The sequence below is a fragment of the Panthera tigris genome, chromosome B1 (assembly GCF_018350195.1).
Source record: "Panthera tigris isolate Pti1 chromosome B1, P.tigris_Pti1_mat1.1, whole genome shotgun sequence".
Lineage (NCBI taxonomy): Eukaryota > Metazoa > Chordata > Mammalia > Carnivora > Felidae > Panthera > Panthera tigris.
Genome location: NC_056663.1, coordinates 126,873,867 through 126,898,929, shown reverse-complemented (window position 1 = coordinate 126,898,929; position 25,063 = coordinate 126,873,867). Strand labels below are relative to the sequence as shown.

At 35.3% G+C, this 25,063-nt stretch overlaps 1 protein-coding gene across 2 annotated transcripts in view; it reads left to right on the top strand.

Moving 5' to 3' along the window:
• Window positions 1-25,063, top strand: part of GRID2 (glutamate ionotropic receptor delta type subunit 2) — a 1,443,376-nt gene that overhangs the window by 1,127,557 nt on the left and 290,756 nt on the right. For both annotated transcript variants that reach the window (XM_042984179.1, XM_042984178.1), the window contains one exon: window positions 20,204-20,516. In XM_042984179.1, the coding sequence (XP_042840113.1) occupies window positions 20,204-20,516 (313 nt within the window). The remainder of the gene's footprint in view (window positions 1-20,203; window positions 20,517-25,063) is intronic.

Here is a 25,063-nt window from a genome sequence, read left to right as displayed (position 1 = left end):
TTCCATAGCCTCTTAACTACTTATCATGCTGTAGCTGTTTCTTACTGTAATCTATTTTCAATACAGTTGCCAAATGGATTATTTAAAAATGTAAGTCAGATAGTACCACTGTCTCCCCAAAACCTTCCAAGAGTTTTTCCAAGTTATTCAGTGTGAGAATTATTCAGATTCTTATAATTGCCTGTAATGCCTTAATTGCTCATTCATATACATACATATCCACTAACATGTCTTAATCTTTATGTCCTAATTACTTTCCTAGTATGAGTATTGCTTAGGGGCAAATCAAAAGTCAGAAAAATAAGAGTAATAATTTAAAAGCATATACATGCCAATTTTTTTAATGATTAGTGAATAAATATTAGGCAGGCAGTTAGGATAAAGAGATCAGAAACTCTAAAAGCAAAACAATTTATCATATTTAGCAAGCACACTATGGTGGGCATGGCCAACTCCACAATTTTTTTCACCTATAACATTGGGCACACTATTCACCTTCTCATAGCCTCTGACCTGTCCTCAGTGTTAACAGGGTAGTGATACCTCTTGTACAAGGTTGTCCAGCAAGCATATGTGGAGGTGTGCCTCAATATGAGGACTGAAAACATTAAAACCTAGGCTACTTAAGTTGGAAGCTCTGGCTAATGGCTTGATATGGGAAAAAACATAAAGGCAATGACTTCTTCATAATAACAGAGATTTTCTTTGGCAGCACACTGCCTGACACCTATTCCTTTTCTGCCAAAATTTAGGTTTGTATAAAAACACATATTTCCTTCACCATATAACATAGAACATGCAAGTCCAAAGACTTTTTGTTTTTTGTTTTTGTTTTTGTTTTTCAAATCTACTGTGGGCAAAGCAGTGTGAAAAATACTTATTAGGAGGATAGAAGACAATGAACATAAAGCTCTTGCTTCAAGAATTTTATAATTTGAAGATAAAACAGGTATTTATAGGATAAGTACTACATAAGAGATACAGGAAAAAAAAAAACAGACAAAGGAAGAATAATGGTAAGCTCCAGGGAGGGAAATGCCATAAACTCCGGTAAAAATACAAGAGAGAGAGAGAGAGAGAGAAAATATATTTATATAAATAAAATATAAATTTAAATTCTTAGGCCAAAATATTTAAACTGAAAAAGAAAAGCTGGGGTTTGGAGACTACTGAAAACTAAACTGTTCCTAGAAGGACTTTAAAATTAGATCATTATGTGAATGGGCATGGGGCCTGATGAAGAGAGAGAATATTGGAGAAAGGATGGCATGTGGTTTCTTGGAAGAGGCTTAGAGATAAGAGTGACAATATAGAAACTAAACTAATAATACTGCTTTTGTGGGGCATCTGGGTGGCTCAGTTGGTTAAGCGACTGACTTAGGCTCAGGTCATTATCTCACAGTTTGTGAGTTCAAGCCCTGTGCCGGGCTCTGTTCTCACAGCCTGGAGCCTGCTTCAAATTCTGTCTCCCTCTCTGTCCCTCCCGACTTGTGTTCTGTCTCTCTCTCTCTTTCTGTCTCTCAAAATAATAATAATAATAATAATAATACTGTTTTTGTCACTATGGTGGGTGTCAGTGACAAAACATCATCTATTAAAATAATAAAACATTCATTTCTAGAAATATCAGTGTGGCAAGCTCCAAGAAATATTTTTCAATTGAATATGCACTAAGTTGTAAGATTAAACATCTATTCATTATAATAGCAAGAAAAAGGAAGATTTCTAAAAATCATTAAAAGGGAATGATTGAATTAATCAGAATATCATCATAATCAGTAAACACTTGTTGCGTGCCTACCATCTTTTATGTGCTGATAATTTAAAGGTGACAAAAATAGTTCTTTAAAGTTCTGTGCAGCTTTAAAAAAAACTGACTTGGGGCACCTGGGTGGCTCAGTTGGCTAAGCGTCCGACTTTGGCTCAGGTCATGATCTCGTGGTCCATGAGTTTGAGTCCCGCGTCAGGCTCTGTGCTAACAGCTCAGAGCCTGGAGCCTGTTTCAGATTCTGGGTCTCCCTCTCTCTCTGACCCTCCCCCGTTCATGCTCTGTCTCTCTCTCTCTCTGTCTCAAAAATAAATAAACATTAAAAAAAATTAAAAAAAAAACTGACTAGTTCTATGTGGGGTGTGTGTGTGTGTGTGTGTGTGTGTGTGTGTGTGTGTTTTACTCAAAGATTATATTATTATATTAAATTTGGGGGAAAATATACATTAATATGTAAAAACAGAAAAGAGTCTAAAGAACTTACATCAATCTTGAAACAATGGTTATCTATGAGGAAATGTAGAAAAGACTGCTAATTGTCCTTAAATATCTATTCTCTTATTTTTTAGTAATACAGCTCCTGAGTTATAGCCAGATACAGACTGGCCATAATATATATTTCCTGGCTATTCTCTGGAGATAGTGTGATCATGTGACTAAGTTCTAGCCAATGGAAATTAAATAGAAGTATAATACAAAGCTTTGTTTAAAGCAAGGATTCTTTTTATTCTGATGCTCGTCATTCCTCCTCACTAAAATGTCAGTAGAATGGCTGGAGCTCGATCAACCATCTTAAATCATGAGTTGAAAGCTATGTACCGAGGAGAGCAGAGCAACAAGAGAAAATTAGTCTGATTCCTAACACTAGAAGCTTCATCAGCCTGGGTCTGCTAGTTATAGAACTTCTATATGATGTTTCAGCCAGTGATATTGTGGGCATTTCTTCTACTTGTAAGAAAAGAATAGGCAGGTTTTATGTTTTCTCCCTTTAAAAACTAGAATGTATTTGTAATATTGCTTTTACAATTTAATATTCAAATTTATTTTTCTTCTTAGGTTTGCTTTTTTATGTTGTATCAATGCCAACCTTATTAGCCAGTGCTGTAATATATATGCTTTTCTGTTGTGTTTTGTTTTTACATTGAGCCGGTTTACATGTTGAGCTAAATGGACTCATATGGTTTAGCTTATCTGACAAATTCACATATTTTATTGGAAATCTAAGCTAGAAAATCCCTATTCCCACATTTTTAACAGCTAAAACTTGGGGAAAAAAACTTTCTAATTAGCTGACAATATTCACTACCCTCTCATATTTGAGCCTTGCCAAGATGCTCCTCTTTCTATATGTCTACTGAGTTTGGAAGACATTTTTACAAACTATGGTCATAAACTTTGGGGCTATTTGTGAGACTCCTATTCACTTTTTCAAGCAAATATAAGCATCCAACCTCCCTTTTTAAATTTCCACATGATACGTTCAAATAACTATAACAGAAGAAAATTAAATACATTACTGTAAATTAAGGAAGGGTGGCTCTCATCAACCAGAGTTGTCAGATTTCAGGAAAGCACAGTCCTAAGAAATTTTAGCTTTCCAGGTACTCTGTACAAATGCCATAAATTGCCCTAATTTGGAAGAGTACAGAGTGCAGCTAAGAGCAAGCCGTGAGCTCAACCAAAAGCATAACATTTGACTGTCTACTCACTGTTGAGGCTCAGTGACACCACTGTTATCCTCTGCATGGCTTCTTGTTCTCCAGCAGGCAAGTTAGTATTCAGTCACATGGTGGTCCAGGGTTCCAAGCACAGCAAGATAAAGGGCAAGCTCCATTGCGCAAACCTTTCAAGGCTCTACTTGTATCATAATGCTTCTCTCCCACTGAGTGCCACATCACTGGCTAATCCCAGATCAAAAGGATAGGGAAATAGGCTGGACCACCTTGTGGGAAGAGCTGTAGGGTCACATGGCAACAGGGCATGTGTATGGAAATGGGAAGAATTTTCTGGTTGTTTTTGTAATCTGCCATGGTGATAGGTTAGGTTAATAACATCAAGAAAGAGTGGAGGATTATAAACTGAAATACTTAACAGAGAACAGGCAAAGATAAATGAGTGAAATTGGATATAAGTGCATATGCATACACTGTGCTTGCATGGTGAGAGCTAAAGTTAATTGGAAATTTCCTGCACTTTCTAAAGGGGCAGCTGCCTCTCAGATCCATGAAAATGTATTGCTACATATTCCAATTTTTACAAAAATGCCAAGTTTGGACTCTTGCATAGAATCTGCTAATTTTGAATTGTGGCTAAATTACTTACTTTTTTAAATTTGTAAAGTATTAAATACAATATAAATAGTATAATTAATAAAGTTTACTTAGATAAATTTGTTTCCTACAGATAGTGAGGGCTCATAGGTAAATTAGAAAATATGATAATATATTAGGTACCCCCTGAAACTCCTTAATTTCTACATAAAATAAATAATACTTAACAAATTACCTGTTCAAAATACGATGAAACTAAAATTAATAAAAGTATTTTAAGCAACTACAAGATAAAATCTCAAACCACTTGAAAATTAACAATAAGCAAACAAAAATTAAAAAGAGCAAATCCTCCTAAACTAGTTTTAGAGCAAAAGAAGAAATAAAAACTAAACATACATTCTATTTAAAAAATAAAGATGAAGAACTACAAGAAAATTGTTTTTGAAACTTTATAAAAAATGTGAATTTTTAAGGCCTATTTAATTATTAAATTAAAATAAGGAAGCATGCATTCATCTCAATAAATAAAATAATAAAACCCCAATGAAAACTACTAAAGTTTAAGTTATAATAAAGTAAAAATTCATACTTTAAAATTTATAAATATAGAATTGGTAAAGGGAAAAAAAATCTCAGTTCTTTGAAAATACCTAAACAAAAACAAACTTCTGGCAAGTCTGGGTTAATAGAATGGGATGCATAAATAGTTACATTGAAAAAGAGAAAGTGTATATCAAATAAGGAAAATGTTCACAAGTTTAAATAGATAATAAACACAACTCTATAATAATTAATTTGAAAAATCTTAATAAATGAATTATTGTCAAGGAAACATCCCATAATTAAAATTGACTCAAGAAAGAACAACTATAATATTTTTCAAATATACCAAAATTATTTATAAGCAAATTAATCAAGGTTATTACTTATTTTCTTCATTCCTTTCAGGAAAGAATAGGACAAATGATTAAAACATTTCATAAAAGTTATCCAATTACTTTTATAAAGCTAGAATATCCCCCCAAACAAAATCTAACAATGATACCACACACAAAAAGAAAACAATATGAAGTATCACTTATGAATATGGATATATCCCAAAATCCTAAAATATATCCATTTAAATTTGACCCATCAGCAAATTAAAATATAATCAAGTATTACCAAATAGGATTTATTTCAGAAATAGAGTAATTATTTAACATGAGGAAATTATATTACTCCTTGTTTTAGATTATTAATAAAAACAGGTAAAATGCATATAATGATCATAAAAAATGACCAAAATATAAGTGTCATTTGAGATCAAATTGGGAAAGAGCAGCCACATGCATTTGAGACTTCCCATGCCTCATTCCCCAAATTGTAAAATCACCTACAAATACAAATAAAATCACATCTGACCACAGAAAATCCCACACAGAGATCACTATATTCTTCAAATTATCTATAAGTATAGAAAATCCCAACAGAAAATCCCAACAGACTCAGTTGGAGTCCCAACTGAGATTACAAATCTATGAGAAGAGGGAGAAGAAAGACTTAAATGACTCCATAAGAAAGATGAAAGAGATTATGCATGAAGCAGCTCCTTAACCCTCAGAAAGAGAAAATTTAACTTAGCAAGTGTTAATGTGTGGAACACAAACCTGGAACTTGGTAAACCGCAGCACTAGCTAAGGGGAAGGGACTAAGTGGTAAGTGTGCCACAGCAATAACCTCAGGGAATCATTACTTCTGGAGGAGAAGCGAAAATAGAGAAGACACGTGCTCTTTGCAGATGTTTTAATGAAGGTGAAGTGAGGGTAGTGAATGAGGAAAATTAAGAATCCTGTAGAAACTAAACAGAAACCCCCTCTAAAACCCCCTCTTAAAAACAAAAACAAAAACAAAAAAAACTCCCATTAAAGAAGCCGTATGTTACTACAATGACAGAAAGAAGTTCTATTGAACTAAGAACCTTGTTTACAAATTATCTAGGAATATAAAAGTAATTGGACAGATTCCATTCAAAACTACTCAAAGTATGACTCAATACTTTGGTTTATCAATTGGCTTATCAAAGTTTTTCTCACATAGACAACTACAAAGAAAAATGAAATTGTGACATAAAACTCCAAATCAAATTAAAAATTTCACACAAGCATTTGATTAAAAAAAAAAACAAAAACAAAAAAAAGAAAAGAAAAATAAACAGGAACCCCTGCATGGTTCACTTGGTTAAGCATCAACTCCTGGTCATAGCTCAGGTCATGATCACAGGGTATTTGTGAAGATTTACTGAATTTAATCATTGAAAAGTATTTAGGCATAGCAGGCACTATGTAAATATTAAGTAGTAGTGATAGTAGTAAGTAAAATCTCCTTAGTGTTTATGTTAATTGGATTATTAGTTGCCTTATCAGGTGCTAAGCTATAATCAAATTAATACCATTCTTTCCATGAGTTCACAAATACTTGTATAAAAGTGTAAAAGTAAAGATATGAAAACATTAAGTGTGGTTGTCTTATTAGATTTAAATGTCTTCTTTATAACTTTTTGTCCTTTAAACATTTTCTAGAATTATTAAGTATGATCTTAATTTCAGAATAAAAGTCAGTTTAACAACAATTTCATTGGTCTACCTGGAGATTTAATCATTTCCAGTGGTATATTTGAAAAATAATTAATTTTTGTTATGTGTTGGTAAGAAACTGAAATACTAATCTACAACAGTGACATATTAAAATATATCTGTTTCTTTCAAAGAAATACATAAAATCTTGACATTGAAAAAAAATAATTTTTTATTAATTTGACAATTTGGTTATTTTTCTTTTCCCCAGTACTTCTGCTTTGGTTTCTCCTATGGATAGTAATAACTTATATACTTTATTTACCTGGAGAGGTCTTTTGAAACTTTAAAGTCTTTGTTTTTTTTTCAATGTATGAAATTTATTGTCAAATTGGTTTTGATACAACACCCAGTGCTCATCCCAAAAGGTGCCCTCCTCAATACCCATCACCAACCCTCCCCTCCGACCCCCCATCAACCCTCAGTTTGTTCTCAGTTTTTAAGAGTCTCTTATGCTTTGGCTCTCTCCCACTCTAACCTCCTTTTTTTTTTTTTTTTTCCTTCCCTTCCCCCATGGGTTTCTGTTAAGTTTCTCAGGATCCACATAAGACTGAAAACATATGGTATCTGTCTTTCTCTGTATGGCTTATTTCACTTAGCATCACACTCTCCAGTTCCATCCACATTGCTACAAAGGGCCATTTTTCATTCTTTCTCATTGCCACATAGTACTCCATTGTGTATATAAACCACAATTTCTTTATCCATTCATCAGTTGATGGACATTTAGGCTCTTTCCATAATTTGGCTATTGTTGAGAGTGCTGCTATAAACATTGGGGTACAAGTGCCCCTATGCATCAGTACTCCTGTATCCCTTGGGTAAATTCCTAGCAGTGCTATTGCTGGGTCATAGGGTAGGTCTATTTTTAATTTTTTGAGGAACCTCCACACTGTTTTCCAGAGTGGCTGCACCAATTTGCATTCCCACCAACAGTGCAAGAGGTTTCCCGTTTCTCCACATCCTCTCCAGCATCTATAGTCTCCTGATCTGTTCATTTTGGCCACTCTGACTGGCGTGAGGTGATGTCTGAGGGTGGTTTTGATTTGTATTTCCCTGATGAGGAGCGACGTTGAGCATCTTTTCATGTGTCTGTTGGCCATCCGGATGTCTTCTTTGAGAAGTGTCTATTAATGTTTTCTGCCCATTTCTTCACTGGGTTATTTTTTTTTCGGGTGTGGAGTTTGGTGAGCTCTTTATAGATTTTGGATACTAGCCCTTTGTCCGATATGTCATTTGCAAATATCTTTTCCCATTCCGTTGGTTGCCTTTTAGTTTTGTTGGTTGTTTCCTTTGCTGTGCGGAAGGTTTTTATCTTCATAAGGTCCCAGTAGTTCATTTTTGCTTTTAATTCCCTTGCCTTTGGAAATGTGTCAAGTAAGAAATTGCTACGGCTGAGGTCAGAGAGGTCATTTCCTGCTTTCTCCTCTAGGGTTTTGATGGTTTCCTGTCTCACATTCAGGTCCTTTATCCATTTTGAGTTTATTTTTGTGAACGGTGTGAGAAAATGGTCTAGTTTCAATCTTCTGCATGTTGCTGTCCAGTTCTCCCAGCACCATTTGTTAAATAGACTGTCTTTTTTCCATTGGATGTTCTTTCCTGCTTTGTCAAAGATGAGTTGGCCATACATTTGTAGGTCTCGTTCTGGGTTTCTATTCTATTCCATTGGTCTATGTGTCTGTTTTTGTGCCAATACCATGCTGTCTTGATGATGACAGTTTTGTAGTAGAGGCTAAAGTCTGGGATTGTGATGCCTCCTGCTTTGGTCTTCTTCTTCAAAATGACTTTGGCTATTCGGGGCCTTTTGTGGTTCCATATGAATTTTAGGATTGCTTGTTCTAGTTTCGAGAAGAATGCTCGTGCAATTTTGATTGGGATTGCATTGAATGTGTAGATAGCTTTGGGTAGTATTGACATTTTGAAAATATTTATTCTTCCAATCCATGAACACGGAATGTTTTTCCATTTCTTTATATCTTCTTCAATTTCCTTCATAAGCTTTCTATAGTTTTCAGCATACAGATCTTTTACATCTTTGGTTAGATTTATTCCTAGGTATTTTATGCTTCTTGGTGCAATTGTGAATGGGATCAGTTTCTTTATTTGTCTTTCTGTTGCTTCATTGTTAGTGTATAAGAATACAACTGATTTCTGTACATTGATTTTGTACCCTGCAACTTTGCTAAATTCATGTATCAGTTCTAGCAGACTTTTGGTGGAGTCTATTGGATTTTCCAAGTATAATATCACGTCATCTGCAAAAAGTGAAAGCTTGACTTCATCTTTGCCAATTTTGATGCCTTTGATTTCCTTTTGTTGTCTGATTGCTGATGCTAGAACTTCCAACACTATGTTAAACAACAGCGGTGAGAGTGGACATCCCTGTCGTGTTTCTGATCTCAGGGAAAAAGCTCTCAGTTTTTCCCCACTGAGGATGATGTTAGCTGTGGGCTTTTCGTAAATGGCTTTTATGATCTTTAAGTATGTTCCTTCTATCCCGACTTTCTCGAGGGTTTTTATTAAGAAAGTTGCTGAATTTTGTCAAATGCCTTTTCTGCATCGATTGACAGGATCATATGGTTCTTATCTTTTCTTTTACTAATGTGATGTATCATGTTGATTGATTTGCGAATGTTGAACCAGCCCTGCATCCCAGGAATGAATCCCACTTGATCATGGTGAATAATTCTTTTTATATGCTGTTGAATTCGATTTGCTACTATCTTATTGAGAATTTTTGCATCCACATTCATCAGGGATATTGGCCTGTAGTTCTCTTTTTTTTGGGTCTCTGTCTGGTTTAGGAATCAAAGTAATACTGGCTTCATAGAATGAGTCTGGAAGTTTTCCTTCCCTTTCTATTTTTTGGAATAGCTTAAGAAGGATAGGTATTATTTTTGCTTTAAACGTCTGGTAGAACTCCCCTGGGAAGCCATCTGGACCTGGACTCTTATTTGTTGGGAGATTTTTGATGACTGATTCAATTTCTTCGCTGGTTATCGGTCTGTTCAAGCTTTCTACTTCCTCCTGATTGAGTTTTGGAAGCGTGTGGGTGTTTAGGAATTTGTCCATTTCTTCCAGGTGTCCAGTTTGTTGCCATATAATTTTTCATAGTATTCCCTGATAATTGTTTGTATCTCTGAGGGATTGGTTGTAATCATTCCATTTTCATTCATGATTTTATCTATTTGGGTCATCTCCCTTTTCTTTTTGAGAAGCCTGGCTAGAGGTTTGTCAATTTTGTTTATTTTTTCAAAAAACCAACTCTTGGTTTCGTTCATCTGCTCTACAGTTTTTTTTAGATTCTATATTGTTTATTTCTGCTCTGATCTTTATTATTTCTCTTCTTCTGCTGGGTTTAGGCTGTCTTTGCTGTTCTGCTTCTGTTTCCTTTAGGTGTGCTGTTAGATTTTGTATTTTGGATTTTTCTTGTTTCTTGAGATAGGCCTGGATTGCAATGTATTTTCCTCTGAGGACTGCCTTCGCTGCGTCCCAAAGCGTTTGGATTGTTGTATTTTCATTTTCGTTTGTTTCCATATATATTTTTAATTTCTTCTCTAATTGCCTGGTTGACCTACTCATTCCTTAGTAGGGTGTTCTTTAACCTCCATGCTTTTGGAGGTTTTCCGGACTTTTTCCTGTGGTTGATTTCAAGCTTCATAGCATTGTGGTCTGAAAGTATGCATGGTATAATTTCAATTCTTGTAAACTTATGAAGGGCTGTTTTGTGACCCAGTATGTGATCTGTCTTGGAGAATGTTCCATGTGCACTCGAGAAGAAAGTATATTCTGTTGCTTTGGGATGCAGAGTTCTAAATATATCTGTCAAGTCCATCTGATTCAATGTATCATTCAGGGCCCTTGTTTCTTTATTGACCGCGTGTCTAGATGATCTATCCATTTCTGTAAGTGGAGTGTTAAAGTCCCCTGCAATTACCACATTCTTATCAATAAGGTTGCTTATGTTTGTGAGTAATTGTTTTATATATTTGGGGGCTCCGGTATTCGGCGCATAGACATTTATAATTGTTAGCTCTTCCTGATGGATAGACCCTGTGATTATTATATAATGCCCTTCTTCATCTCTTGTTACAGCCTTTAATTTAAAGTCTAGTTTGTCTGATATAAGTATGGCTACTCCAGCTTTCTTTTGACTTCCAGTGGCATGATAAATAGTTCTCCATCCCCTCACTCTCAATCTGAAGGTGTCCTCAGGTATAAAGTGAGTCTCTTGTACACATCAAATAGATGGGTCTTGTGTTTATCCATTCTGATACCCTATGTCTTTTGATTGGAGCATTTAGTCCATTTACATTCAGTGTTATTATAGAAAGATATGGGTTTAGAGTCATTGTGATGTCCATAGGTTTCATGCTTGTAGCAATGTCTCTGGTACTTTGTCTCACAGGATCCCCCTTAGGATCTCTTGTAGGGCTGGTTTAGTGGTGACGAATTCCTTCAGTTTTTGTTTTTTGGGAAGACCTTTATCTCTCCTATTCTAGATGACAGACTTGCTGGATAAAGGATTCTTGGCTGCATATTTTTTTCTGTTCATCACATTGAAGATCTCCTGCCATTCCTTTCTGGCCTGCCAAGTTTCAGTAGAGAGATCAGTCACGAGTCTTATAGGTCTCCCTTTATATGTTAGAGCACGTTTATCTCTAGCTGCTTTCAGAATTTTCTCTTTATCCTTGTATTTTGCCAGTTTAACTATGAGATGTCGTGCAGAAGATCAATTCCAGGTTCGTCTGAAGGGAGTTCTCTGTGCCTCTTGGATTTCAATGCCTTTTTCCTTCCCCAGGTCAGGGAAGTTCTCAGCTATTATTTCTTCAAGTACACCTTCAGCACCTTTCCCTCTCTCTTCCTCCTCTGGGATACCAATTATGCGTAGATTATTTCTCTTTAGTGCATCACTTAGTTCTCTAATTTTCCCCTCATACTCCTGGATTTTTTTTAATCTCTCTTTTTCTCAGCTTCTTCTTTTTCCATAATTTTATCTTCTAGTTCACCTATTCTCTCCTCTGCCTCTTCAATCCGAGCCATGGTTGTCTCCATTTTATTTTGCAACTCGTTGATAGCATTTTTTAGCTCCTCCTGGCTGTCCCTTAGTCCCTTGATGTCTGTAGCAAGAGATTCTCTGCTGTCCTTTATACTGTTTTCAAGCCCAGCGACTAATTTTATGACTATTATTCTAAATTCACTTTCTGTTATATTGTTTAAATCAGTTTTGATCAGTTCGTTAGCTGTTGTTATTTCCTGGACGTTTTTCTGAGGGGAATTCTTCCATTTGGTCATTTTGGATAGTCCCTGGAGTGGTGCGGGACTTCGGGCACTTCCCCTGTGATGTCTTGAATAACTTGCATTGGTGGGCGGGGCCGCAGTCAGACCTGATGTCTGCCCCCAGCCCACCGCTGGGGCCACAGTCAGATTGGTGTGTGCCTTCTCTTCCCCTCTCCAAGGGGGGGGCGATTCACTGTAGGGTGGGGTGGCGTGGCCCGTCTGGGCTACTTGCACACTGCCAGGCTTGTGGTGCTGGGGATCTGGCATATTAGCTGGGGTGGGTAGGCAAGGTGCACGGGGGCAGGAGGGGCAGGCTTAGCTCGCTTCTCCTTAGGTAGTCCACTTCAGGAGGGGCCCTGTGGCAGCAGGAGGGAGTAGGACCCACTGCTGGAGGTGTGGATCCTCAGAAGCACAGCGTTGGGTGTTTGTGCGCTGCAAGTAAGTTCCCTGGCAGGAACTGGTTCCCTTTGGGATTTTGGCTGGGGGATGGACTAGGGAGATGGCGCTGGCGAGCGCCTTTGTTCCCCACCAAACTGAGTCTGTAGTCCCAGGGCTCAGCAACTCTCCCTCCAGTTGTCCTCCAGCCTTCCTGCTCTCTGAGCAGAGCTGTTAACTTATTACCTTCCAGATGTTAAGTCCCTCTCACTGTTGGAACACACTCTGTCCGTCCCCTCTTCTTTTGCAAGCCAGACTCAGAGTCTCTGCTTGGCCTGCAGGCCACCCCTCCACCCTGGCTCCCTCCTGCCAGTCCGTGGAGCGCGCACCGCCTCGCCGCCCTTCCTACCCTCTTCCGTGGGCCTCTCGTCTGCGCTTGGCTCCGGAGACTCCATTCTGCTAGTCTTCTGGTGGTTTTCTGGGTTATTTTGGCAGGTGTAGGTAGAATCTAAGTGATCAGCAGGACGCGGTGAGCCCAGCGTCCTCCTACGCCGCCATCTTCTCCTCGAAACTTTAAAGTCTTTAGAACCAAAACACATATATTCCTCTATTAACAAACATAGAATAATTATATAATAAGGTCTCAGTAAATAATTTTTAGCACTAAAATTTCAGAGTTAAAAGGGCTCTTATATTACCAGTTATAATCCATTTATTGTACAGATGAGTAATCTTCAAATGATGAAAGCTTGGCTACTTACCCAAAGTCATGTCATGTATCTTTAGCTGAAGATGAAAGATAACATTCTTCTTTCTTTTCATCACCTTTCTTTTCTTCGTCCTTTAGAATTTCTTTAACATCTGCTTTCTCACAAGCAAACTTAGAATTTTTACACTAAAACACTATTTGAACACCAAAGAATATAAAATAATACTTAAGCAGACTGTCAAGAAATTTTAAAAATCTATGATCAGTCCATTCTTTTGAAGAGCAAGAGAAGGAAATGTATAGTTTAAGAAGTTGGATATGCAGAGAGAGACCTAATACTTGTTAAATATGTGCCAAAACTCCTCAATAACTATTTTCCTTCCACTTTATGCAAAAAAATCCTTAAGGTGGGAGATATAAGGGGTAAAGAATCTCAAGGAAATTAAAGCTCATTGTATGTACTTTTAATCAGTTCAAATTTCTAGGTTCAAATGAATGATATCCTAGGGCAATTAGTGCATTTTCTGAGGTGACTTATGAGTTACTATGGATAATATGTACAAAACATGAAAAAGGGGAATGTTATACAGTTGGAGACTGACATATTTAAAATTACAAAAAAAAAAATCCGTTCTGCTTGACTAGTGACTTTGATTTTATTCTCTGAAAAACTACAGGATGGATTATTGATCTGATGTGTTATAGGTGATAAAATAAGTAAGCAGTTCATTTTTGTTTTTGATACCATGAACTATCATTGGAAAATGAAAATCTGGTTACACGTGCATTTTGAGTTTAATAATGCCTTTTACAAAGTGCTTAAAAACTATATAGAGAAGCCTTGTTGGATTACACTATAATAAAGGATACTTGTGGGTGATTAAAAAAACATTTTGGAGTATTAACTAATGAGCTACCATCAGAGTTGGAAGAACTTTAGAGGCAAATTGCAATGATTGGGATTTGCCCATGTATTTTTTATCAATATCTTGCTAGCAATGTGGGTGAAGAATTAAAGCCTGCTTCTAAGACATCCAAATGAACCAAGGCTAGCAGAAAATGTTGATATAGTGATTGATAGGTAACAATTCAAAATGTTTCCAATAGATGTGAAAGACCAAAGAACCAAAGAATGAAACTGATGATAGACAAATATAAAATCCAACATTTGGTTCAAAATCAATTCCATAGGACTTATGAGAAGTTCTAGATTGATAGTGTTTCATTTAGAAATATGTTTGACCATAAGTTTAGTTTAAGGCAATGTTGTACTTCACCTAGTAAAAATGATCCAAGCTTTAATTTTATTTTCAAAAACTATATTATTCATATCAGTTGAGGAAATATTGATTAATTAGATTATGTTTGTAAGAAAATGATCAGTATTTTGAGGGATATGGAAACCATATTTTGAGAAGAGTGTAAAAGCAAATTGTTTTTAGTGTTAAAATAGTTATTTCCAATTGGAGAATAAAATAGTACTTTTCAAGTATTTGAAAGATTAGGTACATCTATTCAGATTTATAATGTGATGTATAGATGACAACATTAAGACACTTAATAGAAGATATATAGGGGAGCAGATATCAGTTCCTTATATAATGAAAGCTTTGTGTTAATTGGAATATGTCAAATATAAATTGTTCATCTTGAAAAGATGCAATTGGACTTATAATATTAAAAAAATAATGTACTTGGAACATATGACATGGCACTAGATATATACTAAGCATTAAAAAAATGTGTAACTATTACTAATATAATGTCCCTAGCATTATGGTCAAGCGTAAATTAGATAATTATTTGTGAGACATGACCATTTATTTCAGATTAAATTTAGAACAAATGTTTTCCAAGCTCTCTAAGTTTATGCTTCTAAGATTCAATTATTGTATGGCTTATTAGCCATGCCCCCTTGTAATGTCCACCCATCTCCTTTTCATGACTTGAAATAATACAAATCTTTTATCTTCTTTCAATGAAAACATTTAGACTGTGTAATTAGAATATTTTGAAAAAAATTCTTTATATTCCAATTTTAGAGTTAGTTCTTACTAAAATTTAAATAATCACTTATTCATTAAACATTTGACATACATTAATATTTTGTAATATATTAAACCTACTATAGTAGACTCTTGATTACCTTAGCTAATGACAAACAGCATAAATAGAAACATATTAATAAACCAAGAACCTTATTTTAATTATTGAGGCAATTATTCATTAAGATACAGATTTTTTATTACTGCTATAAAACTTCACAAATTTTTATATTACTATTTTGTTTTTATTCTGTAAAAATCTCTTTCTGTTGGGAATGCTGAAGAATAGAAGAGATTTATAAGAATTGAATAACAAGCATCCAGTGAATGTTCCATCTTTATTTACATGTGAAGCAAGTTTTTATTGATCATGAATCTATGCCAAACAAAGGTGGTAGATACCAGGAATATGTCAATTTAAAACAAGAATAAAAACTAGTCATGGAGCTTGCAGTCTAGTAGAAAAGTCAGACATTATTCAAAGGATCACACAAATATTTGTAAAATTACAACTGTCAGAACTGCTAGAAAAGTGAGGGATATAGGCTTCTGAGTATAAATAACAAGAATTATTATTCTAATCATGGGGGTCATGGATAGCTTCCCCGAGGAAGTGATAATTGAGCTGATTTATGAATATGAATATGAGTTTACTTGAAGAATTTTCAGGAAGGACAATCCATTCAATGGAAATAACATGTACAAAGACCATGCATCAGGAAGTAGTGCTGGAAAGAAAAATAGCCCAATATATATATTGAGGTAGGTTGAGGATAATCTATCTAAAGATGTATAGGTTATGTTAAAGATTTGAATCCTTTTCCTCAGAGCAATGCAAATGCATTGAAAACCTTTAAGCTGTGTGAGGGACAGATAGATTTGCTCAACAGAAAGATTACTTTTACTGCAATAGAGAAATTAAGAAAAAAGAAAAGGTAGATTTCAGATAGACTCTTAAGAAGCCCATAAAAGCAATGGTGAGAACTGACAATAGTAGAGAAACGAATGTATATTAGGATTGCCAGGAGGTAGAATCAATAGTTACAGATAAGACAGGAGGTGTAAGATTGGAAAAGATAATGAAACCACCAAGATTTAAGACTTATGTGAAAAGATATTCATTGAGGAAGGAGACACTGAGAGAAGACTAGTTAGAGTTGAACAGCCTGAGTATGGTCTTGGCCATGTTAAATCTGAGGTATTTTTGACACTTCTAATAGAAGTATCAATTATGAAGTTACATAAATCACTCTGGACTCCAGACCTCAGATCTATATCTAGAAATATAAATTTGTAAATCTGATGTATGAATGGGGGCAATGGAAGTAATGTATATAAATGGGATTGCCTAGGTGAAAGATCAAATGGGAAAAGTCTATAAAGACCAAGTCCAGAGGATTGCCAACATAAGCTTGAAAAAGAAATGAAAAAGAAGCTTATGTCATGTCATGAAAACTAAGGAAAAGAGTGCTTATGATGTAGAAAGCAGTCATCATTGCCAAATGTTGTCAAGAAACCTAAACAGATGAGCACTAAATTGTATCCATTTGACTCAGCAATGCAAAACGTAAGAAGTGCTGTGTCCCTTGAATAATAGAGTGCTTAGCAATATGGGTACAAAAGAATCTTCCCAGACTTACTAGGAGATTGGGAAATAGAGACAAATCTTTAAAGAAAATTGTGGAAAAAGAGAGAGGAAGTAAAGGTAATAACTGGGATTCAGAAGTCGTAGGAGAGGAGGACAGACTTTTCTCTTTTTTTGTTGTTTTTATTTTAATGCAAAGGAGTTACAGAATCTTTTCATAGGAAATTTAGTTGATAGGATGATGTTTAATACATAAAAGACAGGAGTTTAAATATCTGAAAGAGGGAATTGGTTGATAAGTTTACTAATGGTGGGTTGGTTTTTGGAAGGAAGACAGTTCTTTCATTGTAAATAGAGGTTAAATAGAATAGGCTGGGTGCAGGATATATGTTGAGTGGTAGAAGGTAGAAATAAGCCTGAATTTTAATCTGATATCTTTTATGTTCCTTATAAAATAGCAGTTAAGGTCATCTTTCAAGAGTTGAGAGGGGTGGTTACTGAGAAAATTAAAGATTTCATGACAGTAAAGATTTGAAATGTAGAAACTGGAAAAGTGAATTGACATATATGCATACATAGACAGGTAAATAATTAGATAAATAAGTGATAAGGAAGGAAGGGAGGGAGAGAAGGTGAAAAAAAAGAAGAGGAAAAGAAAAGGAAGGAAGACAGTGAAGGAGGCAGGGAGGGAGGATAGGAATGATCATTTGTTTCTGATCATTTTTGGTAGTTTGGAGATATTCAAGAAGTTAACTTTTTTGAATCAGTAGTTCTTGGCTTTTTTTTTTCCTGCTCCAATAAAATTCTAATACAAGTAAGGACTATCACATACTCATGAAGCACAATTATCTGCTCAATATTGTGATTCTGTAGAATAGGATGAAGTACTTTCTTAGAAAGGTGTATACATATCTCAGGGATGAGAAAATGTGTGTATATGTGTTTATATTGTGTCTGTATATAAATGTATTTGTGCAGTTTGAAAAGCTTATCACATGATTCTGAAATGCCCTCCACAGGAATACTGGGAATTTCTCCTTGAAAACAGAGTAGCCAAGTGTTAAAATTGGACCAGAACCTAGGAAGTTAGTTCTCCGTAGAAATATGACAAGTAATTATTATATTTAATAAATCCATTAGCATATACAATATAATCAGTTTCCTTTTCCAAAGAGAAAACACACATTATTCCCTAAATATCTTTTCTCCATTATACAAATTCACTTCGTGATACTTACCTATTAGTAGAATTAGTATGTGACTATTCCAATTCATGATCATTTAAATGTTAACATTGAATTATTAGAAAAATATTGATGAAAGTTTACACATAGTCAGTCAACTTGTTGCCAGTAAGTTCTTCCATAGGTGAAATATTCTGATTGTGATTGAGTCATAAAATGCATTAGCTCAGTAGTCCATCAATTGCTGGATTACTGATCCATAGTACTGTAATGTCCTGAAAAACTAAAGGCAACTTCTGAAAGCCTAATTGAATCTTGGAGACATGTTTATTACCATTAGGATTAAGATAATATGAGTCCACTCACAGTAGTCACACTAAATATAGTTACATTCATTTCACAAATAGATAAACTGAAGTTTACAAAAGAGAGAACTGGAGAAATAAGGATCCAGGTTAGCTTTTCAACCTGAAAAGACCAAATTCCTAATATTTAGCTATAGAAAATAAATATATAAGGGGCACTTGGGTGGCTCAGTCATTTAAGCATCTGCCTCTTGATCTCAGCTCCAGTCTTGATCTCAGGGTGTGAGTTCAGGCTCCACCTTGGCCTCCATGCTGAGTATGACACCTACTTAAAAATAAATAAATAAATAAATAAATAAATAAATAAATAAATAAGAGCCTGAAAGCAATAATAATTATTTCTCTGAAAGTTTATTTTCAAATATGTTATTAAGTATAATATCTCTCTGTTAATAATTATAAGCTCATGGTGTGTATACTAATATGGCCTTGTTGCAATATAAATACTACAATAAAAAACCCACAAAATTTGGACTCTGTTAAGATAAAACTTGTCCTAAAACCAGTTACCTTAACCACCTACCATATGCATCATTTGGAAAATGAAGGATTTTTGCAATGAGGTAAGTGGTTATGAGCTCTGATTTGGAGTAAGAAAAACCTAGCTTTAGTATTGACTTCTATACTTATCAACAATGAGAACTAAACAAGTTACGCAATTCTTGTAGCTTCTCTATGAAATCAAGGGGAAAACACATAATTCATGAATTATATTCATATTGTAAGGATTAAATAAGAAAATGTATTTAAATATTTAGTACTGGACTTAGCAACAAATATATATGGACTGATATGTATGTATAAACATATGCATATATGTGCATATGTATGTACACACACAAACGCACATGATTCTTAAATATATGTAGAATATTTTTGAAGCCATTGTTACTTCAGAGACTAGATTTATTTGAGCCAGTTTAGCATTCCGTTTGGTATGTTACTTCACATGTTTTTTTGTTTCTTTTTTGTTTTGTTTGTTTTATTTTGTTCTGTTTTGTTTGGTGTCCAAAAGCAATAAAACCAGTTTCTGTCTTCCTTCATAAAACAATAAGTAAGGAAGAAAAATAATATAAAAAATGTTCAACACACAATTTACTATTATTTTTATTTGTCTGGAAGGAGCTTTCCACAGCTTTAATCACAGCCATGGATCATTATTTCAAACAAAATACATCTTCTGGTTATTTAAATATGTGTTCTCATATTATAGAATTTAAATATGTCATTTGTTCTGTGCTCTCCCTACAATTCTACTCTGTGCTTCAAATCAGTAAAATAGCATGCACTGCCATTTTTAATGCTATCACTGAGAATCTAGGGAGATACACATTGAAAAGAAGAGTTGTTACTCTGAGAAGAATTATGTCTCCTTAATTTTTCATTTTTTGTTAAGACATTTCTGAGATTTGTGCAATAAAATCATAGTAGAGACTTTTGGCAAATGACACTATAACAGTGCTATATGAAAGTTCTGACTGTAATGCATTTAGAAATCAATAATATAAATTTTGATGCAGAGAAATCTAAACCAAGAGTAAATGCTATGTTGAGGGTTTTTTTTTAAATAAGCTATCCAATAATTTACATCTTAAGAACATAATAAAAATATCTTGGGAATATTTTCTCAGAAAGAATTCCTTAGAATATGTTTTGCCTTTGTCACTGTGTTAATGACGGCTTTGATAAAAAGGACTCAAGAAAAGAAGACAATTTCCTTCAGGTGTTATCTGTTTGAAATATTCTTCATTGATTTCACATGCACTGATAATATGAACAAGGTCATTTATCTGACTCTGGTGGGGCAAGATTTGCAGTAAGAAATGCAAAATTCATACAGAGTTCTCCTCTAAGAAATATCTGCAGTGTTTTTCCGTTTATATAAAAAGACTAAAGATGTTGCCTGCGGCATCTATTTTCGTTTCCTTCAGGCAAGTTGAAGCACCACAAATCAAATTGTTTTCCACATTGTTAATTTATTATTTTCTCTTTTCAATTTTTCAGAGAGCTGACATAGGGATTTCTGCTTTAACCATCACCCCAGATCGTGAGAATGTGGTGGACTTTACAACACGCTACATGGACTACTCAGTGGGAGTACTACTTCGAAGGGCTGAAAAGACAGTGGATATGTTTGCCTGTCTCGCACCATTTGATCTCTCTCTATGGGCTTGCATTGCTGGCACTGTTCTTCTGGTGGGTCTTCTGGTCTACCTCCTAAATTGGCTTAATCCCCCACGATTACAAATGGGATCAATGACATCTACTACTCTCTACAACTCCATGTGGTTTGTCTACGGATCCTTTGTACAGCAAGGTAAGAAGAATAAAAAAACATTTTGGTATGAAAAAAGGATGTTTCAAATGCCATGAATCAGTTAAGAATGTTCAGTATCTGACATCAATAAGTGTTCTAAAGGGTCTTCACAGCAATGCTCAGAAAAGAACATTTCCAGATCTTTCCTAGAGGATCTCAAACACAGCAGGAGTCCTGCAAAAATGGTTCATTATCTTTTGATGTAGATTCAATTTCATCAACAAAGCCAGAAATGAATGTCAGAGATAAGGTTCACAAGAAACTCAAGATCAGATTCCCCTTCCTTCCCGCCTAATTTTTTTTTTCCTTTCTCTGACATTCTGAGAAATTGCCTTATGAGGATGAAACAACTTACTACCAGACCAGATACTGTTTAATTATTTACATATGTAAGACACGTTAGGACTTGTTCTTTGTTCAGAGACATTGTTTAATGTATTAAAAATATTCATTGACAATGAAAAACTTTGATTAATTTAAGATTCTGATAAGAAATTTTGTTTTATTTTTCATCTTAATATATAATCTTTACCAGTGATTTAACTTACAATTTCATTGTAACAATGAAATGTAAAGAATGTCTTTGTTTTGTTATTCAATATTTAATTTACCCTACTCTTTAAAATTGTCAAGTTAATTCTTTGGCTCTTACCATTTTAGAATACAATAATAATTATTGAACTCCTTATTTGAGACTACAGCCGTTGTACAGAATGAAATAATAATATACTTAGGGGATTGATAGTTTCTTACAAACCTGTCACATGTCACATGTATTGAAGAGGAGAAATATGTGTCACAATGGAGATACATGACACTTTAGCCTTAATATTTACAACTGTCAATAGCATCATATTTTTTATTCACACTTGCTATTAGATCTTCCATTAAATTTGAGTATTTGTTCTCAACTGCATACTCCTGATTGAGACCACTGGCCCAGAGAGGGCCGTGGACAGAGCCCTAAAGAAAGGAATGGGTAGATGGGCTTTCCGTGGTAACTGATAAGGAATGATGAGAAAGATCCAAGTACCGTGTATAGTATGCAGTGATATACATACAAAATAAAGAGAGTATTTAAATATGTAGGGTTTGGTTGACTATGTTAAACATTTCAAAAAATCAAGTAAAATTAAGACTTGAAAGATATTTGCTGGGTTTAGCAATAAACTTTGCTATAGGTAATATTCCAGTGACTGTAGCTACATAACAAGTTCCTCTACCAATTCTGTGGGTCAGAAGTTTAGACAAGACATTGGAAGGATTGCCAGAGTCCAGCTCCAGCAGGTCCAGGGGTTCCCGAAGGATGAATGGCGTCGGCAAAAAAGTGAAAATAAAACAAAACAAAAATAAAAATGAAAAACTAAAATAAAAAGCTAAAATAAGAAACTAAAATAAAAAACTAAAATAAAAATGGACACAAACAACAGCAGTGTGTTGAACTGGCCGATTTATTGCAGTAAACATGGCATTATATTTGCTAGTGATTTCCTTGTAACATACGTCATCTATGTTTTTCTAACATTACCCAATTCTAAAATTGTTCCTTTGTATAATCCCTCAATAAGGAATAACATGATTGTTTTGTCATAACGTTCCCTCCTGCCCTTTGCTTATTGATTAATTTCTTTTATTGTTTTTATTATGTATCTATGTTTATCTATAATTTATAAAGTATTTGCTTTGCTGTTTTCACGAAAGGCCATTTATCTCTCAACATCTCAAGTGGAACAGTTACAGGGACATGACCCTGAACCATTCCTGGTTTTAAAGAACAAAAGTGTTCTCCTGGGTCCGAGGTGCCAAGAAGGGGGCCAAGAGGGCCTTAGAAACCCACGCCTTATGCATTCTCAGAGAGACAATGCACCTAGGAACCAATGAACCATTCTGTAGCTTTAACCGACTAGGTTCAATCATCATCTGGAATGCCTCCTGGGGGACAGGTGGGCCTAGGGGTCAGAGTGACCTGTGTCCATAGATACACTCCTTAGTTACCGGAGTGGGGCTTTCGGATCCATATGTCTCTCCTTCATTGGCCGCCTTTGCTGGTAAATGCATGAGGCTATCCTTCCTGTAAGTAGAGGAGTCTCCATGGGGATGGCAAGGGCCAAACATAAGGCCGCACAATTTCTTGCGGAACCTTATTTTCTTCCCTAATGGCTCTTTTCCCAGGGGGCCTGCTGAGGGCAATTCCCCAACAGACAATACCCTAGGTAGTTTTAAGGCCAAATTACCTAAAAGCGGGAGGACAAGAAGCTTCACTGTCGGTGGACCGCCTTGCAGTCACCAATCCGTCCACAGCCTGGGCTTTGCCACTCAGGCTGGGTAGCTCGCCTTCCAGCAAAGGATGGCTTGTCTTTACTCAGTGATGTCTGAGGACTCGACTAGACAACTTAAAGTCTGAAGATGAACTCATCTGTAGGCTTGTGCATTTCACTTTCATGTCTGGTGGCTGATGCTGACTGAGGGCTTGTAGCTTCAGTTTTCTTCTGTGGTCTCTCTTCATGGGATAGTTTGGCCTTTCTCACAGCATGATAGTTAATTTCTCCATAGAGAGCATTCCAAAAAGAGAAAAAAGAGTCAATAAAACAGACGAATATTACAATGCAGATTGGGGATCACAAACTTGTTTGACAGTTTGAGTTCCTCTTGCAGGCAACGTACTGGTTGTGCCCATCGTATGGCTTTGTTACAAGATTTAAAATGGCTAAAAATTATGAAATTCTTAGATACAATAACTTCTATAAGGATCACATAATTATTTACCAAATAAATAAAAAACAAAAACTAATTAGATTCAGCTGTGGATAGTTAGGCACATGGAAAATGTATAACAAGGCAAATGATTTTAGATTATTGGAAAGATAATGATTAAAATGGTAGTTCTTATGGTACATGGAGCAATAAAAAATTAGAAACACCAATAATGAGAATGCAGTAAGAGTAGCCTGGAGAGTAATAGAGTAGTAGTAAGAGAGAATAGGGTTCTTGATGAGGCCAAAGACAAAAGTGGAAACATCAGTGTGAGAGAGTTTGAAGTTTTTATTTATGGATTCCTGAGGTTAAGAGTTGTTGAAAGACTTTAAAGCTGATCAAGGAACTGAGAGCCTAGAGCATTGGATGAGCCATCTGCAATTATGGTCTGCTTGGAGGAAAATGAGCCACGTGCCAAAGTTGTCCATAAATGAGGAGAGATAGGAGACATTGACAGATATGAGCACTGACTAAAAATAGAAGTTGGTATAGTTAGATGTAGTTAACCTCTGTTTTCACCTCACTTCTTCCCAATCCATCCAATTTTCTGTACATGGTTTTAATAACCATCAATATCCAATTGACCACCACATCTGCATCATCCATTCTTTTAGTTTTGTATATCCAGCTGCTCTGGATATAGCAGAAGTACCGTGAATTCCAACATGCCAAAAAATTGAATTTATTTTATACTTTAAAGCTTTGTAGCCTCTTATATTCTCTATTCAAGCTGATGCATTACTAACTACTCAGATAATCAGGTTAGAAACTTTGAAAATAGTTTTGATTTCTTCTTCCTTCTATCCCTTATATCCAACCATAATCAAGTCCTGTGAATTTTACCTTCTAAATATTTCTAGAAGTGGAAATCTTGTCTCACCTAAACAGAGAAGTCTACACTGCTCTCAAGATTAGGCCTAACTCATTTCTCAGGTCTTTATATTTCAGTTTTGTCCCCTGCAAATATATGCCCCACATACTTTATAGCTAGGTTTTTCTATCAGGGAGAGCTAACCACATAATTTCCATTCTTCAAATATTTCCTTTGGCTCCCCACTGCCCACAGTTTAAAAGCTATTTAGAACATGAACAATATTCCACCAGTAGGCTCCTGTCCGGTGCTCAATTCTCATCTCTTACCACTCATGCATCACATTTAATTCTCCAGTTACTCCAAACAGCTTTTGTCCCTTGAACACAAGATTGTGTCATGACTCTCTGCCATTGCTTCTGCTCTTTTCAGTTCCTGAAATGCCTTTATTACTAAGCTGCTTAATCTCTATTCCCACTCACTGCTTTCGTGTGGCAAGTTGTTATGCATCCTCTAATTCTTGCTTTGCTTTCACTTCTTTTAGGAAATGTTTGGTGGGATTAAGGACCATCTTCTATGCTTCTGAAGATATATTTATCATAGCACTTATAAACTATGGTGTAATTGCCTTTCCCCTCCCCCCATTTGTCTCCATCTGAGTCCTTTGAGCACAAAACAGTGTCTTATTTATCTTTATCGTCCCTTTGCCTATAGTTCAGGGTCTTATATATATTGTTTGATAAATGCAAAGCGATCAACTAAATGAATAACTACATGCTAAATTGTTAACTAAACCAAGAAAGGAGTTAACTGCAATATTGTGCTTATTAGATTATAATCTGTTCCCCAATGGTCTAAACTCCCTAAACCTAACAGGAAGTTACTCAGAATGTCTCTACTGATGTATTTTATTAAGTAGATAAGATACAGAACTTTTGAATAAGGTCTCCAATTCATTGAACTTTTCTTTTGAGGATGTTGA